This window comes from Sander vitreus, chromosome 22, assembly GCF_031162955.1.
Source record: "Sander vitreus isolate 19-12246 chromosome 22, sanVit1, whole genome shotgun sequence".
Lineage (NCBI taxonomy): Eukaryota > Metazoa > Chordata > Actinopteri > Perciformes > Percidae > Sander > Sander vitreus.
In genome coordinates, this window is record NC_135876.1 from 25,820,331 (window position 1) to 25,837,687 (window position 17,357).

Genomic DNA, 17,357 nt, shown 5'->3' on the forward strand with positions numbered 1-17,357 from the left:
GCAATCGCACGACGCGTGGGAAACTGTGTGTATGTGTGTGTGTGTACAGATAGTGACAAGATGGCGGAGCTGTGACCATATGGAGAGCTGAGCATATGTTTAAAACAAGGTGGCCGAATCAAAGATGGCTGTTCTTGTTTCAAGACCACATGGGTTGGAAGCAGGGCCGGCGATTGCTATAGGCGAACTAGGCAATTTCCTAGGGCGTCAAATGTGTTGGGGGCGCCGTGTCGCCCTTACGTCTACTTCTCTTTAATAGAATTAGAATGACAAGTGAAACAAAACATGTTTATTAAACATGATCATCCTAGGGCGCCCCATCAGCCGTACGTTTACTTGTCAACCTGATTATTAGATTAAACTGATAATTATTGTCGATCATTTCCTAATTGGGGGAAAACTTCAAACTAATGATTTAGTTTGAAGTTCCCGTGACGTGACGTTTGCAGTCTATGGGTCAGACTCAAAAACACGGAGCTCTGAAGAAGACCTGTGCGTCGCTTGGTGTCTACTCTCGCTGTAACAATAGAGACGAGGAGCGGCACAGACCACGGAGCTGCTGCAGCGTGCCTTCCGTGGTCTGTGCAGCTTCAGGTTTATAATGGACGCGCTCTGCTGTGGACATGCTGCAGCAGATACGTCCCGTTTGTGCTCCGTGTATTTCTGCCGTAGTTTCGGGTTTCCACCTTCGCTGTAGAGCAGTGTTCAGCCATTTCCCTAAACTTTGTCTCATTCAGAGACCAGAGTCTCAAACGGGGCTCTGTGTCTGTCAGAAGGTCTGAGATCTACCGTATCATCAGGGCAATCACGTAATGCACAGCAGGCTATGGTGCAAGTAGATTATTTTCTGAAATATAGTGACTTTATTCTTGTAATAGCCTATTATCACTTTATGAATCTCAAAATATCACGACTCCTCCAAATATCCGAAAACACAGATGAGATATATTTTTTATGTGCACAAAGTTTTGAACATGAGCGGAAATCTTGCTCAAACACATCTGAAATATTACAGTCCAGGGGTTTATTAATTCATTTAAATGAATTACTGTATTATTGAGGTGAATAATTGTCATATGCACATTTAAGGCGGTTACTTCCCCAACAAAAGACGCAAAAGAGGAGGGAGGAGTAAATGATGCCTATAGGCTACATGTGTACTGACTCAGATATAATTAGAAAAGCAGATCTACAGGAGAATAAATATATGAACGCAATACAGAAAGCCTGACAGCCTTACTGCTAAATATTCCATTATGTTTTTATATTTGGATTGTAATCTATGTTTCCCTTTACATCAAGATATTTCCAGCATAAATTGAGAAAAAGGTACAAATGGGTGCATAAAAATTCACCTCAATGCAGGAAATTAAGTGTTTAATGCTGCAAAATGTCTAGGGGGTGGACCCCCAGACCCTCCCGCATCATAGCTCACCACACAGATCTGGAAACAAAGCACTGGCCTTTGGGTTGCCAGGCCAGTTATGATTAGACCAAATGTTGGTGCCATCTAACTTACATGGAAGCTGGAAACTAAAATGAACATACATGCTACTCTATCGCTGACACAGCACTGTGGAGATCTGGCAATGTGAGACTAGGGGGACGGGGGTATGGGAGGGACGGGGGGCGCAAAACTCAATCTCGCCTAGGGCAACCAAAGGGCTAGAGCCGGCCCAGGACATTTGGAGGGAAACTTATGTCCGAGTCAAAATCAAAGGGTGTCCGGCTCACTATTAACTTGTGTATGTCTGGATGTTTAAAGTCAATCTGTGGGGAGGTTAGTTGCATGCAAGACTGTGTGCTAGTGTGAGGCCTAAACTAACATCAACTTAACAGCGGGGCTACTTAATAACTTGACTAACAAACATTACAACAGTATAGGTTTGGATGACATTAAATCGAATCAATACATGTACATTAACAGAAGTTATACAGTTAAGATTAGTGTTAAAGCTTTTCAGCAAATAAGTTCGCATAAGGGATCATTTCTCGAGGCTTCATGTGCTCACAATACCACTGCAGCGCTGCTACTTGGGCAGAGTGATTAGCGGACTCTATTACTCCAACACTGAGCGAACTAGGGGTGGGCGATATGGACAAAAAATAATATTTCTATATTGGGCGATTTTGACGATAACGATAATTAGACGATATCCTTTAAAAATGTGTTTTTAAAAGTCTGAGTTACTTAATCACTGACAATAATAATGGGCACAATGTTGAATGAAAACAGTTATTTATTTTCTTTAAAATCTAAGTATTCAAGTAAAAACAATTCAAAGACATAGAAAACACTAACTGAACTAGTGTAAATTGTGCAGCATACAAGCAAGATGAAATCATAATAATAAACAAAGGGTTTTGTTCTGTAACATATTGCACACAACCATGTCCTTACTGGAAGCAGTCCTGGAGCTGGGATAGGGCAGTATCAGGTCAGGTTTTGATAGTCCTACTTGGCTGTATAGTCCTTCTGACCGGGATGTATGCTGATCAGGAGTAGTTGGATGTGATCTGACTGGCCCAGGTGAGGGAGAGGCGCAGTTCTGTATGCTTTCTTGAGGTTAGAGTATACATGATCTAGTGTGTTCTTCCCTCTAGTAGCACAACCTGCATGCTGGAAAAAGCTGGTGAGTACACACTTTAAGGACGCCTTGTTAAAGTCCCCTGCTACAATATGTATCCCCTCCGGGTGATCGCACTGCAGTTTGTTGACTATGGTTAGCAGGTGAGCCAAACTTGTGCTAACGTTAGCATCAGGGGCTATGTAGACGGCAGTAACAGTCACTACGGTGTGCTCTCTTGGTAAAGAAAATGGTCTGCATATTACCGACAGGGCTTCCAGGTCAGGTGAGCAAGTGCTGGGCAACGATCCTGCTGTTGGTACTCCATTCATTATGCACAAAAATGCACAGTCCTCTTCCTCTGGTCTTGCTGGAGTTCTTGTCTCGATCCTGCCGGTAGCTAGCTCGGCCTGCTAGCTCGGCCTGCTAGCTGCACAGTGGCGTCCGGGATGAGGGGGTTCAGCCAGGTTTTGGTGATAATCATCACGCAGCAGGTCCGTGTGTAGTTGTTCGTTGCTATGCTGAGTTCCAGCTCACCCATTTTGTGTGCGATGGATCTGGCGTTGGTGAGTAGGAGGCTTGGCGTTGGAGGTCTACGTGGTAGTTTCCTTAGCCGGGCTAGCAGGCCCGATCGGCATCCTCACTTCTGCTCTCTCTCCCGTCGCCGCCTTCCGCTGCCGACAACAATCAACGGAGCCCCCCCCGGTCTGGCTATGTCCTCCGGGATGTTATGAGCCGCCTTGAAGGCTCTCGTAACGGCTGTGTTGTATTGTAGTCCTATATTGATTAGTTCAGTGTGGCTGTACTTGTTAGTACGACCTCGACATGGGAACGTTACGAAAAACATAAACAAAAAACATAAATATACACCGACAGGAGAGCTAGGAGCTGCCGCCATCTTTGTCGCCCCTTCTACCACTCTACACATTTAGTGATTGTGTAGAGTTTTAATTCGTGTTTTGAAGTGTTTTTTTTCGAAGTAATTTAAATACTCGATGTCAATTTGCACATCGGTAACACAACAATCACGATATTATCGTAGACAGTATATATATCGCCCACCCGTACTACTCAGGGTTTTCAATGGACGTGGAGTCTCCAGTCTCATCCTCAGTATCTTGTTGTTTAAGTCCATCTGGAGCTGAGTTCCTGGCTGGTGCTGGTCCTCCACAGTCCTCTCCTTTAGCTGCAGGGGTTTCCTCTGCGTGGATTCTCATGTGACGAATTAGGGCTTCCCTGTACGAGAATCCTCTGGCGCACTCTGAGCAGATGTAAGGTTTCTCTCCTGTGTGAATTCTCATGTGCTTGCGTAAATATCTTTTATTTGAATAAAACTTTTCACAGACTGAACATCTGAAATGTTTTTCTCCTGTATGACTCCGCATGTGTTCCGTCAGATTTGACTTCTTCATGAATCTTTTATCACAAAGTGAACAATGGTACGGCTTTTCTCCTGTGTGGGTTCTCATGTGTGTCGTCAGACTTCCATTCTGTGTAAAACATTTCTTACAGATTGAACAACTAAAAGGTTTTTCCCCTGTATGAGTCCTCATGTGATTCTTCAAATTTGACATGAAGAAAAAGCCTTTACCACACTCAGAGCAGTTGAAAGGGGGGTCTTCTGTGTGGATCCTCATGTGTCTCTCTAAAAGTCCACTCCACGCAAAACATTTCTTACAGACTGAGCAACTGAATGGTGTTTCTGCTGCATGTGTTATCATGTGTTTCTTTAGAGTTGACCTGCTTATAAATCCTTTATCACAAAGTGAACAATTGTACGGTTTTTCTCCAGTGTGGATTCTCATGTGTGTCTTCAAACTGTCCCTCCGTGTAAAACATTTCTTACAGACTGAGCAACTGAATGTTTTTTCTCCTGTGTGGACTCTCATGTGTGCATGTAAACCTCCACTCTGTTTAAAAGAACTCTTACAGAATGGACAACTGAATGGTTTCTCTCCTGTGTGGATTCTAATGTGATCCTCCAGATGTCTCTTTTTCCTAAATCTTTTCCCACACTCAGAGCAGCTAAATATTTTCTTAGCAGCACTGCATCTGGAATCGCTGACAGCAATGTCACCATTTTGCAGAGGGCTTAAACCTGGCTGATGTTCCTTGGTCTCGTCCCAATCTCTACTGTTATCAGCTTCATGTTCAGAGTGCAAAGCCTGGTCATGAGCAGCTGGTTGTAAAAGAGTTTCTGGATGTGAGTTCCTGTCAGAAGCTGATGGAGAGGACTGTGGAGGAGCAGAATAAGTTTTCATGTGTTCAGTTTGTCTTTGATGAAGCTGTGAGGACTGCGCTTCCTCTCCATCATCTTCTTCACTCTTCACAGGGACAGAAGTGAACAGGAACTGTTCCTTCAGCCCTTGAAGCTGCTCTCCCTCCTGACTGGTCCAGAGTTCCTCCTGTTCCTCTTTAATGTGTGGGGGGGGCTTTATGTCCTCCTGGTCCACACTGGAGCTCCACTCCTGCTGCTCAGGGGGAACCTCTTCTTTAACCACCAACACCTGCTGGACGTCTCCAGGAAGCACTGAAACACAGATTAAGGAAAACTGACTTCATGCTGTCTAGGTATGCAATGCTGAGTTTCTACTAACAGCTGTAGTAACGACAGAGCAGAGCAATTCAATTAATTCCCTCCGCTGATGGTGGCTAAAATGCCCCGATGTTGAGAGGGCAGACTCGCGAACGTGCCTCCAATATATTCTCTTGTGTATACATAGATGCTAGATTTAAAATTGCATGTGAATTAAAAGATTGTGATTTTCTATAGCCTACTTTATGATACGTCTCTGTAGGACTCTATAGCAACAGCTACCTTGGCAGAGGGTTGCCCAGACAGTTGGTATTCCTGGTGAGTTTTTATATTTGTTTCAGTAGTAGCATTGTAGTAACATTAGCATTGTAGCTATGACAACAGCTGGTTGCTAGCGTTACATAACGTTATTTGAACTAAACTAAACTTTTAAGCAGTGTGTGACTGGAGTAGAAAACTTACCAAATAGTAAAGGACGGAAAGGTATCAACGACTACACATTTTGCAAACAATTAGTTGTTGACCGTCTGCATTAGGGCTGGGACTATATACTTTTGCTCCGATTGAATTATTTCACTATACACGGGCGCCAATGTAATTTGTGTTTCGATTTTCATTCATTGCGATTCTATATCGCAAGTATTAGGGCTGCACGATATGAGGAAAATATGCCAAATGCGATAACGTTGTTGAATATCACGATAACGATATTACTTACGAGATATAAACAGATATTAAAGTGTACTCAGTTCTGACTTTCTGTTTGCTCACAATTTAACATTCTTTTATTGAACAAATTGAAGATTGAATTGAACATAAAAGGCACTACTTAAAAAAGAATGAGTTACATTTTAATTAGCAGTTTTTTTACTGATATTTTCTTTCAACTAACAAAAAATCTCGTGTCTATCGCGATATGTTGCAGCCTTTTGCGATATGTATACTGCGCTAGTTGATATTGTGATTGCAATTAAAAAAAACATATATTGTGCAGCCCTAATAAGTATTTATTTTATATATAAATAAGATTTTCTTTTCAGGCTAACAAAAACAAAAGTTTAATATCACACTTCTAGAGAAAATATATGATGAGACATTTTTAAAATGTAATTGTTTTCTGAGAAGAATGCACATCACATGTCAGTCAGTCAGTCAGACATTAATTTCATTTGTAAAGAAGAACAACGTGCATTTTTTTGCTTTTGGTCTGTTTTGCTGGAAACCTATATGATGTAGTTGCCGTCGGATGTACCATATAAACAAATTATTTAGGTGAATAGTTGGTTAAGTCAACAAACGTATCGCAGTGGAGGCGTTGTGTGCTTTGGTACGAAAAGGGTAGTTTGCTAATTGGAACGATACAGAGAAGCGTAACAGCATTTATTGGATTTCCAAAAGAAGACTAAGTGGCTAAAATGTATTCATGGCACTATAACTAGGAATGGGCATGATTAATCGACGATCGATAATTGATCATTAAGAATTTGGTCGATCACGTTAATTTGTTATTGATTAAACTAATGCAGGTTGTGTTGCGTAGTGTGAGTCTTGAAGCAATGAAATTAATTTCACTGTGTGGCAGCAATTAAACATTTTACCACCCGGGGGCAATATTTGAGGCCATACCCAGTTACCTGCGAGTTTCCGTTTTGATTTCAAAAGGAATCATGATCTCATCAATGCTGGACCCTCGTCACAATGCGAAACTGGTTGAACTTGGAGAGGCAGTGGAGACCGGTAGGGCGGCTATCCCACAGGCTGGGGGAGACGAGGCTGCGTTGTTGGACACGGACAAGGGGATCGCAAACACTGGAGTCGCGGCCTCCCAGTCCTCTGCTATGGCACAACTCCTTGGGGAGCACTATACCACTCAATGCGAGACTGGCATCGAAGCAGAACTCCAGAACTTTCTGAGGGAGACTCCCCCACCCCTGGATTGCACCCCTACAGACTGGTGGAAAGTGAACGGAATAAGGTTCCCCGGGCTGGCCAAGTAAGCGCAGAGGTACCTGTGCATCCCGGCAACATTAGTCCCATCAGAGCGGGTGTTTTAGGCAGCTGGACTGACGGTCACCAGGTTGCGGTCGCGTCTGACCCCAGATCATGTCAACATGCTTATCTTTCTCAACAGAAATCAGTAGACTGGTGCAGAAGTTGTATGTGAGTTACTAGTTATTTTTTATGAGGCTTTGTTAAGTAGCCTAATTAATTGTTAGGTAGGCTCTCTCACCCTCTTTCTCAACTCCGTGCCTTGGATAGTTTTGAGTTACATTTTGACAAAACCTGTCAGATCTAAGTATTGTTATGTTTTTGGTGAAGTTATTGTTTAACATGATTCTTTTTTATTATTATTTTGGAACAAATTAGGGTCTCTGTTCAAGAACGCCGGCTCACAGCTGCAGGTTCCGCTGCTTTAGAGCACCGCAGCGCATATATCTTCAAGTTTAGCCTAACCGAACATCCAGTTTAACTGCCACAAGTTGTTCTTCTTGTAATAAAGATCTCATCGAGGAAAATCACGCTGTATTTTGGGATTTTCATTGCATTTTTAATTTATAAAAAAAAAAAAGTGTAATAAATAATGAATTTTAATATAAAAATATTAATGATTAATCGATAGTCGATCGTTAATCCTCCTGACGATAGACTAAGAAAATGTAATTGAATGCCCATCCCTAACTATAACCCCAAATTTTGGGGGCTTTTCAGCATTTTAACGAAGAGAGCTTTGTGGATTGGGCACAGGTCAAGAACGGGTTTGTTACTGAAAGACGGGTCAGTTCCCACCGTTTTTGGCCAACCTGGAGCTTCCTCCAGATCACAACCTGTAAGTATAATTGATTTGTTGTGTATTTGTTATGTTTAAAGCGTAAAAAACATAGCTACTATAACGTTACTGTTGAGTGTTAGTGGTTGTGACTAAGCTGCTGTGATTCAGTGCTCATCTTTAATGTCAGGCCTTCCTTGGATAAAATGCTAACATTAGCTTGTGCTTTTGTGGTCACATTGGGTTACTCACAACTTACTTCTGTTTGGGGATAGTCATGCTTTAAGTTTGGGGATGTAAACCGAAGGTATATTGTTGCAATGGATTCAGTGAGTAAGCTGTAGGCTACCAACCTGAGCCCCTGATTTTTCAGCCTTTATTTGTTTACATTTAGTCAAGCCGTCTATTATAAGTCTGCTGAATTAGCTGTTAGCAGCTCCTGTTTGTAGTGTACCCATGGATGGGAAGTAGAGGTGTTAATATGCGTGATATTAAAACGTGATATTTCTGGTAAAGGTGAAAGGTTGTCTGGTGATATCAGAACACAAGTGCAGATCAGCAGCCAGCACGACGGAGTCTGGCTTTGACCTCAGAAATAGCATTGAAGATCCCCCCCCGGCCCCTTCTCCAAAGTTGACTCTGAGTTAACTTTTGCAGAACGGTATCAGAGATGCAGTTGGAACAAAGCTGCCTGTAAAATCCGACATTAGCGCGTACTGCCGCTCTCTCTCCCATCTTATAAGGATCATAAATCGATACTAGAGTAGCTGCTTTCTTGTTTACTGTTGCAATTTATCTTTAAAGTAGATAAGGAGGGAAAAAAGCATCCGTCTGCACAAAATCATTTGAGTGTTTGATTGTTATTTAACACACAAAGAATGTTTCATTTATCCATCCATCCATCTTCATCCGCTTATCCGAGGTCGGGTCGCGGGGGTAGCAGCTCCAGCAGGGGACCCCAAACTTCCCTTTCATGTTTCATTTATATATTCATTAATATAACCTAAACCCCTAAATATGTATATGTAGATGCCGCATTGACCGCTGCGGTTCATTGAAGCAATACTTTCCCATTTTTGGACGGAAATGCTGCGCTTCCTAATGCATGTGTGTCCATTGAGGCCGGAAATTAAAATCATAATTTCTCGCTGAATTTTCCAAACGATTTTCAAGCGGTTTGCTTTAACGTAAACGTAAAATGCCAGACATGTATTTATGATACAGGATACTTGGTTAAATAAAAAATGTGGCTTTTCAAACCAATATTCATTATCTTGTGTAGATAGTTACGGTATAAAGCCGCTTCAATAACACACACAACATTTTAGCATCTCACTAATATAGTAACAATTAATTACTTAAAGGTCCAATATGTAATATATTTACTGTAGTAAATCCAAAAATGACCCCAATGCCTCATCAGATATTAAGGAAACATGATAAGTTGGAATACTATATTGTCTGACAACAATGCTAATGCCAGTATTTCTCCTTTTGAAATTTCCGTTCCTTGACGTAATGTCTGTTTGTGTTTTGGCCTGTGTGTTGTTAACAACTGCCCAGTTTGACAGCCAGTCCGGGTTGCCAGACATACCTGTAAACATGTAAACCCAGCGCGCTACAGCTGTAACGTTAGCACAGCCATGAAAGCAGCAAATAAACGAATGGGGAGATACTACCTAGATCTAGATACTAGATACTACCGACCTAAAAAAAAAAAAAACGGCATGTTACGTGACCAGAAACGTAACAAACCCTGGGTAAATATTGGAGATGTATTTGAAAGATGGAGCCCAAAAGGACGCAGAGTTGGTTAATTTCCTCCTGAACAGGTAGCTAAGCATTAGCTTCAGGCTAATTTTTGATTTTGGCTTCCCACGATCAAATTCACGTGATCGAGCAATATTTAAAATGCTTCATTTCGTTCATAGAACGCTCTGTATGAAAGTTATTTTTTTTTTCAAAGCTCCGTAAACCACTCTCTGATCACGTGCCTCCATGAGCCAATCAGAGTTGTTGCCTGCACTGCGCAGCTTAGTTTAGATGTAGACAGTCACAGAGGACAGAGTAACGTGAGGAAAATTCCACAACAGATAGCAGTCGGTCATACGTCGTCACGAGGTTTACCAGTTTACGCAACATTTAGTCCCGTCTATGTTGTTTTTCAGACAACAGCAGTGACCAGTGCTAGTTTGAGTCTTTTAGCTCATAGCTTTAGCAGCAGACTGTTGTACGTCCCGCTGTTGGAATCCTCTACAGTGAAATACAGTCAACCACCACAGTTTAGCTGTCAGCATTTTAGCCGTGTTTAATCCAGTTACTATTGTAGCTAACGGTAGGCTAACGTTAGCTGCTGTGTAACGTGTTATTAGTGTTTACTAGCGTGACATGCAGCAATGTTTGTGTTGCCTCTGACGTCTGTTTTGGAGCATCAGAGTGACCGTAATCCGTGTTGCCATTTCGTCCGGTAGATACCGGGCACCGGTGCCCTATTGGCACCAGATTTTAGCACGTGCCGTTAACGTGAACAGAAAATTGCGTTGCCTGTATCTTTTGCACAACAGCTGAAATGGCTCCTTCATAGTATCCTTCAACAAAGGAGGAATGTAGCACAATATGGACGTGAAAGCAGTTATAATTAGCCTATGTGACAATAACATTAGTTTTGGTTCAAATCAACAAATAATCGTGATAATTAATCGTGATCAATACATTGACCAAAAATAATCGTGATTATCATTTTGGCCATAATCGTGCAGCCCTAGCTACAAGGGACGGGCATTTTATGTCATTTCAACATCCGTATACTCACATTGAATTACATAGAGTACCCGAGTTGGTTACTCTCAAAAACAATTGAGACACTGCCAGTGAAGTGATCCTGACTGGTCCTGGCTAACGCCGCCTAACTGTTAACGTTACCGGAGGCAAGCGGGTGGTTTACAACGTGTACCCTGTTCAGCGGCCGTAGCCGACAACGGGGAGTTATTTTAAGCCAAGAAAAGGGGGCTGTAAATTGGGAAGAGAGGACCGTGAGTTTGCGGTGTGTTTAGCGATTGTTGCCGTAATTCTAAGCTAATAAAGTGTGTTCAGTCGGGTGGTGAGGACGGCAAGGTAGCTAACGTTAGTGGTATTTTTAGCGGTTCTCAGCGTAGATCTAAGCCAAGGAAGTGTGTCTGTTCGTCGGGTGGAGAGGACGGCGAGGTTGTGGTGTTTTTAGCGATTCCTACTGTAATTCTAAAACGAAAAAGTGTGTCTGTCAGTTAGGTACAGAGCTCCGCGTGAGCACGGCCTTCTATGACTGTCAATATAGCCACGTTAACGTTAGCTACTCCGATGTGCTGTGAAGTAATGTCTGGCTATGTGAGACAAGCGTCTAGCAACATTGTTGTTGATGCTGCCGTCTCAGCTTGGCAACCTCCGTGAACTTCAGATCTGGGGAGGAGGGGGCGGCGGGAGACAACTCGTTCCAATATTTTGTTCGTACTGCAGTAACTATTTTAAACACTAGGTGTCAGTATTACATATTGCACCTTTAAATAAAAATAAAACTACCTGTCACAAGCTAGTATTAGCTGAATTAAGTATCAGGACAGTCACTTAACGGTCGTAACAGTAAAATGTTGTAAAACACATTTTTGATCTGTGAAATGTTATGTCATGTTGCTTAGTTTCTCATGAACATCCAAAAGAAGCACACGGTTTCTATCTACACAAGTTAAGGTATGTCAGTATGAAAACCTTTTTTTTTTTTTTATTTAATCAAGTATCCTGTATCATAAATACATTACATACATCCGGCATTTGTAGCAAAGCAAAGCGCTTGAAAATCGGTTGGAAATTCAGAGAGAAATTACGGTTTTAATTGTGGATAAACCAACTGCCTGGATAGACACACATACAATAGAAGGCGCAACATGTCTGTCACAAAATGGCGGCCGCTTCGACGTATGGCTCAAACCACTAAAGAAATCAAATGTTCTGCTTAAAACTGCTAGAAAACAACAGCAACCATAGCAGTCATTTAATCTAAACGCCTTCCCTTGCCTTTTTCCCCGTTTGTAGTCATAATAGTGATAGGCAGGCTTAACGAAAAGCTGAAAATGAAACTATAGACTGAACTTGTCAAACTGGCTAACGTTGGACAACATTACTAACATGCTAGCTAATGCTAGGATTTAGCATAGACCTCTATTACAGTAAAAGCCACGCTGATGTTTGAATGCCTCGAAGAGACCCTTTCAAGACAAATTATTTTCAGATTATTAGTCTATTCATTTCAAAATACACCTGTCAAATTATGCTCAAGTTGCAGTTGTAGTAACATTAGTATCGGGGAGATAAGGCTATCATCTTAATATCATATCTCATATTTAGGGGATACAGAGATATGATTCAGGTGTATAAGCTTGTACAGGGTATATATGATGTAACAGTTGAGCCTATCTTTCAGTTTTGGAGCAATAGGTATGAGACACGAGGGAATTCTTTAAAACTTTAGCCTAGAAAATGCCTGTCTGAAAAGAGAAATCATTTTTTCACCCTACATGCAGACTCATGGAACGAGCTTCCAGAAGAAGTTGTGTGTTCCCCTTCAATTAATTCTTTTAAGAATAGGTTGGATATATTTTGCCTGTCAAAAGGTGTAATGTATAATTATAAAGCTTGTCAGTAATTTATTCATGAATTGTTAAAAATTTTCAATCACGAAATGTATGCGTTTTATGAAAACATGTTAAAATGTGCTTCTAGATGCTGTCGCTAAACACACCAGACTCCATGTAAATAACCAATACTTTTAGCGTGTACAGAGCCATATTAGCCATATAGAGAACATATTTTCACGTATGAATTGTTAAATGATGTGTTTATTTCAACCAAACCCGAGTGCTGATTGTTGGGAAAAGTGAGAAAAAAAAAACAACAAACCAAGACGGCTTTTCATAGTTTTATTTTGTGTTTCTCAACTTTGAATGAAGTGTCTTTTACGATGATAAAATTATAGATTATTTACATGGAGTCTGGTGTAGTTTGGTGATGGTGATGGTGATTTCGGGACCGTTTAATGTTAAACGAAAAGGATCTTCCTCTTTAACAGAAAGGTCGACCTCCTTAGAAATCCTTTCCACAATGTTGTCAGACACTTTGGCACTTTTTTTAAATAGTAAATTGGTTGCGCATTTGCCCAACAACTAACAGTGAGAGAGAAAGGAGTGAAAGGTAACAAACCTGCTCTGTGTAACCGAAGCTGAGGGTTGAAAACAGCGTCCATTCGCTCCCGTTGTCTCTCGTTCTCCTCTTTTGAACGACAGAGTTCCTCCTCGTACTCTGCTATCGTTGTTTCAAACAGCCCAAATATCTCTTCAGCAGCCGCAGTTAGTCGCTGCTTCACCATCGCTCTCAGCACTCGGACTTTAGACATTTTCACACTATGACAGAAACCTTTTTTTACACACAAACTCTCTTGCGTCTAGCGCTTTGTTTACGCCGTTGCCACGCTGCGTTGCTCAGCTACTAGCGTGCGAAGCTAACTCCGTAGATACCGGGAGATGAGTGAGAGGTAAACATACAGAAAAAGATGAGCAGCACAAAGTCCGTTCAGACAGGATTATCCGGACATATAGAGGCTCTGCTGGATCAGTGCTGCTGGAGCTCACAAACACACACACACTTTCTCAACACAACAAAGCGACTGTAAAGTTTCAACAGGGGGATATAATACTGCTCAAAGATCAACATCCGGTTCCGCTTTTTTTTTTTTTTTTTAAGTTTTATGGCGGTGGGTCAACAACTTTTTGGTGAGCTTTACCGCCACCTTGTGAAACGGAGTGTGGATCAGAATGGTTTACATTACAACAACTGCAACTACTACTAAACACACACACACACACACACACACACACACACACACACACACACACACACACACACACACACACACACACACACACACACATACATACACACACACAAAAGCAGGACAGAGATGGAGCAGAAGAACGGCAGAGAGGAAGAGGAGCGCTGTGTGGCTATATTTTCAGGCCAAAGATAAGGTAAGATATAGTTTTAACACAACAAATTTATACAACCGTATGAAAATTCTGTCCTGAGTTTTAAAGCGTCCATTTTATGCTCATATTCAGGTTCATAATTGTATTTAGAGGTTGTACCAGAATAGGTTTACATGGTTTAATTATCAAAAAACACCATATTTTTGTTGTACTGCACATTGCTGCAGCTCCTCTTTTCACCCTGTGTTCAGGTCTCTGTTTTAGCTACAGAGTGAGACCTCTCACTGCTGGAACATCTTTGTTGGGAGTCGCACATGCTCAGTAGCTAGGTAAGGACTACATGCTCAGTAGCTAGGTAAGGACTACATGCTCAGTAGCTAGGTAAGGACTACACGCTCAGTAGCTAGGTAAGGACTACATGTTCAGTAGCTAGGTAAGGACTACGTGCTCAGTAGCTAGGTAAGGACTACATGCTCAGTAGCTAGGTAAGGACTACGCGCTCAGTAGCTAGGTAAGGACTACATGCTCAGTAGCTAGGTAAGGACTACGTGCTCAGTAGCTAGGTAAGAACTACGTGCTCAGTAGCTAGGTAAAGACTACGTGCTCAGTAGCTAGGTAAGGACTACATGCTCAGTAGCTAGGTAAGGACTACGTGCTCAGTAGCTAGGTAAGGACTACGTGCTCAGTAGCTAGGTAAGGACTACGTGCTCAGTAGCTAGGTAAGGACTACTAGCTAGAAGCTAGCGCTGCTAGCGGTTAGCCACCTCGTTTTCAATGGCAAAACACTGCTACAACACACACTAGTTCACCCTAATCTACAAAAGAACTACTTCCATGTCCCTGTTCTGCAGGTATTCAACGCAAAGTTGGAAGTGTGCCCTCGTTTAGGAGAAGTCTCCCAGCTAATCCTGCCTTGTACTACTGACGTTGGAGAAACAGCTAGCTGATGTGGTATTAGCTAAAGTGGTTAGCACACACCAAATGTTTTGGCCGTGCCGATTTTGACCAGCTCACCCGGAGACTGAAGGCAGGACGCATTCAGAAACCGTCTCTCACTCAAAACAGCATGGATGTTTTTTTTCCAAGTTTGTATGCGTGTGGAAGCACCAGAGACACTAAATAACTCCCCAAATCCCAGAAAAAAAAGTTATATGGGCACTTTAACTCATTAATAATCCAAAGGAAAAATCACAAAACCACTTCATTCATTCAGATTTAGCAATTTGATGATGCATCCACGCTGTAATGAATTTTGAGTGTAGATTTTACAGTAAACCTGGCACCTGGCACAAAAAGTTGCCAATAAAGTCTTTTAAAAGTGCTGTTAATTACTGTGGGGAAATAAATACAGTATATTACAGGGTACCTTTTACAGGTTTTTGTTGTGTATATAGCAATTACTTGTTAACAGAAATACAACAATTAATTGTAATGTTGTTTACAACATGATCTTGTATTCTATTTAAATTACAGAAGTTACCTGGCAACTTGTGTTGCCAGTACATAGCTGTTAATACTACACAATACAATATGTTGCTGTAGGACATTTTTACAGTTAATTATTTATTTTTTTAACATTAACAGCCATGCAAATTATGCGTATTATAAAGTGTTTTCAATAACACCATTGCATTAGATTCTCTTCACCTGTTAATTCAAATCAGAGTCAGAGCTGCAACAAAAACAAAACTTTTATTAAAATCAAGCGTTACAATCCATATGTAAGCATTTTTTTGACAGTTAAATCCAAAAAAAAGAAAATAAAGATTGTAGCTTAAACTGTATAAAAGATTTCCGTCTTTTCAGTCTTAATCTCAAAATGCACCTTAATTATTCAAAAGTATTGGTATCGGTGTCGGCGATACTGGCCCTGTATTTACTGGGTATCGGATCAATACTACATTTTGCAGTATCGCACACCACTCTACTGATGCCTCTCTGCAACTCCCACAGTAGCTGCGAGTAGCCTCACAAACATGGTAACAGGTCTTCACAGAAGGCAAACATCAGATGATGTGTGTTCTACTATCTGTCCACTAGATGGTGGTAACTGACCATCTAATGAGCCAAAGATCAGCAACATCAATGTGCTGCTGTGAGTGAGTGCAGTGAGCCATTTAACCCAGATTTATTTATAAGATTAGTAGCCTTGAGCTACAAACCCACGCTCACTTTATTGTCTCTTACGCTCCCTTGCATAGTGGCCCATTCTTACCTGCACTTCTGTCATGTTTGTTTAATATCTGTTTAATGCTTCTTGCACTTTTCCATTTGCACAAACTGTATACAGATTCTGTACTACAATCAGTATTTATATTTGACCTCTGTTTTTTTGTAGACTCTTTATTGTATTTTGTATGTTTATATTTTGCGTATTTAATGTGTAACTCTATGTTGTCTTGCACGTTTTATGCCTTGTCTCGGCCTGGCCTCGTTGCAAATGAGAATTTGTTCTCATTCGGCTTACCTGGTTGAATAAAGGTTAAATAAAATAATAACATTAAGAAACATTATACAGGCTATCTATGTAAGTCCCCTTAAGCATTACCTTATAGGCTACTTAAAATGTGTAAATATGACAAATCTCCTGGCCTATAAAGGAACAAAAAAAAAAAAAATATATATATATATATATATATAGGCTAGACATTAAATCTGCATGTGTAAAACATGATTCATCATGTCAAATGGCCTTTTGAATGGGAGTGCTAGGGGCACTTTTATGCTACCCTCAAAATAGCTATTATTAAAACCCTAAGAAGGCTCGACACAACATGAGACTTTGCTCCAAGTATCACCAGGGGCTCTACACCTTAACCAAAGCACTGACAAATATTGTTTGTGTACCCAGAGTTTACTAAAAAGAAGGTTTTGAACAACTCACGTTAGCTGTTGTTCTTCCGGTTGCCGTCTGTCGAGCCAGTCAAAAATAGTCGAGGGAGGAGTAAAGATGGAAAGCTCCTAAAGCTTAGTTCCATATAAATGCACGGATTATTCGTTGTTTTGTCGTTAGTGAAACACAATATTGACCTTGTAGTTGAAAAAGGAGCCTCGTATAAGATGACATTTCCTCCTATGGAGTCCGTTCATTCACAATCGGAGATCGCCTATTTTTGACTGGCAAAATGGTGGCTAGCGTAAACAACAACTGCTAACGTGAGTTGTTCAAAACCTTTCTTTTTAGTAAACTCTGTGTACACAAACAATGTTTTCAACATTTCGTTAAGGTGTAGAGCCCCTGGTGATACTTGGAGCAAAGTCTCATGTTGTGTCGAGCCTTCTTAGTGTTTTAAAAATAGCTATTTTGAGGCTAGCATAAAAGTGCCCCTAGCACTCCCATTCAAAAGGCCATTTGACCGAAAAACGAAAATACGGTAAATCATAAAAGTGGCGATTCTGTCCTAAATATGCTTTTAAACGAGTTTGACTCGGGTACATTCACGAAAAGACCCTAGGTTGCATTTTGGCGAGAGCTA

General features: G+C 41.1%; 1 protein-coding gene across 1 annotated transcript; it reads right to left on the reverse strand.

Annotated features, from left to right (window-relative positions):
- Positions 1 to 3,449: 3,449 nt before the first annotated feature.
- Positions 3,450 to 13,606, reverse strand: LOC144537054 (uncharacterized). Its single transcript, XM_078280472.1, has 2 exons — positions 13,100 to 13,606; positions 3,450 to 5,097 (listed from the first exon to the last, which is right to left on the reverse strand). The coding sequence occupies exons 1-2, from the start codon at positions 13,290 to 13,292 to the stop codon at positions 3,635 to 3,637; spliced, it is 1,656 nt and encodes a 551-aa protein (XP_078136598.1). The 5' UTR covers positions 13,293 to 13,606; the 3' UTR covers positions 3,450 to 3,634.
- Between the last annotated feature and the right edge of the window lie 3,751 nt (positions 13,607 to 17,357).

Excerpts from the sequence above, each read along its gene's own strand:
- LOC144537054 (XM_078280472.1), bottom strand. The coding sequence starts at position 13,292 with ATGTCTAAAGTCCGAGTGCTGAGAGCGATGGTGAAGCAGCGACTAACT. Across the intron at positions 5,098-13,099 it reads GCTTCGGTTACACAGAGCAG|TGCTTCCTGGAGACGTCCAG; the intron begins GTTTGTTACCTT and ends TCTGTGTTTCAG.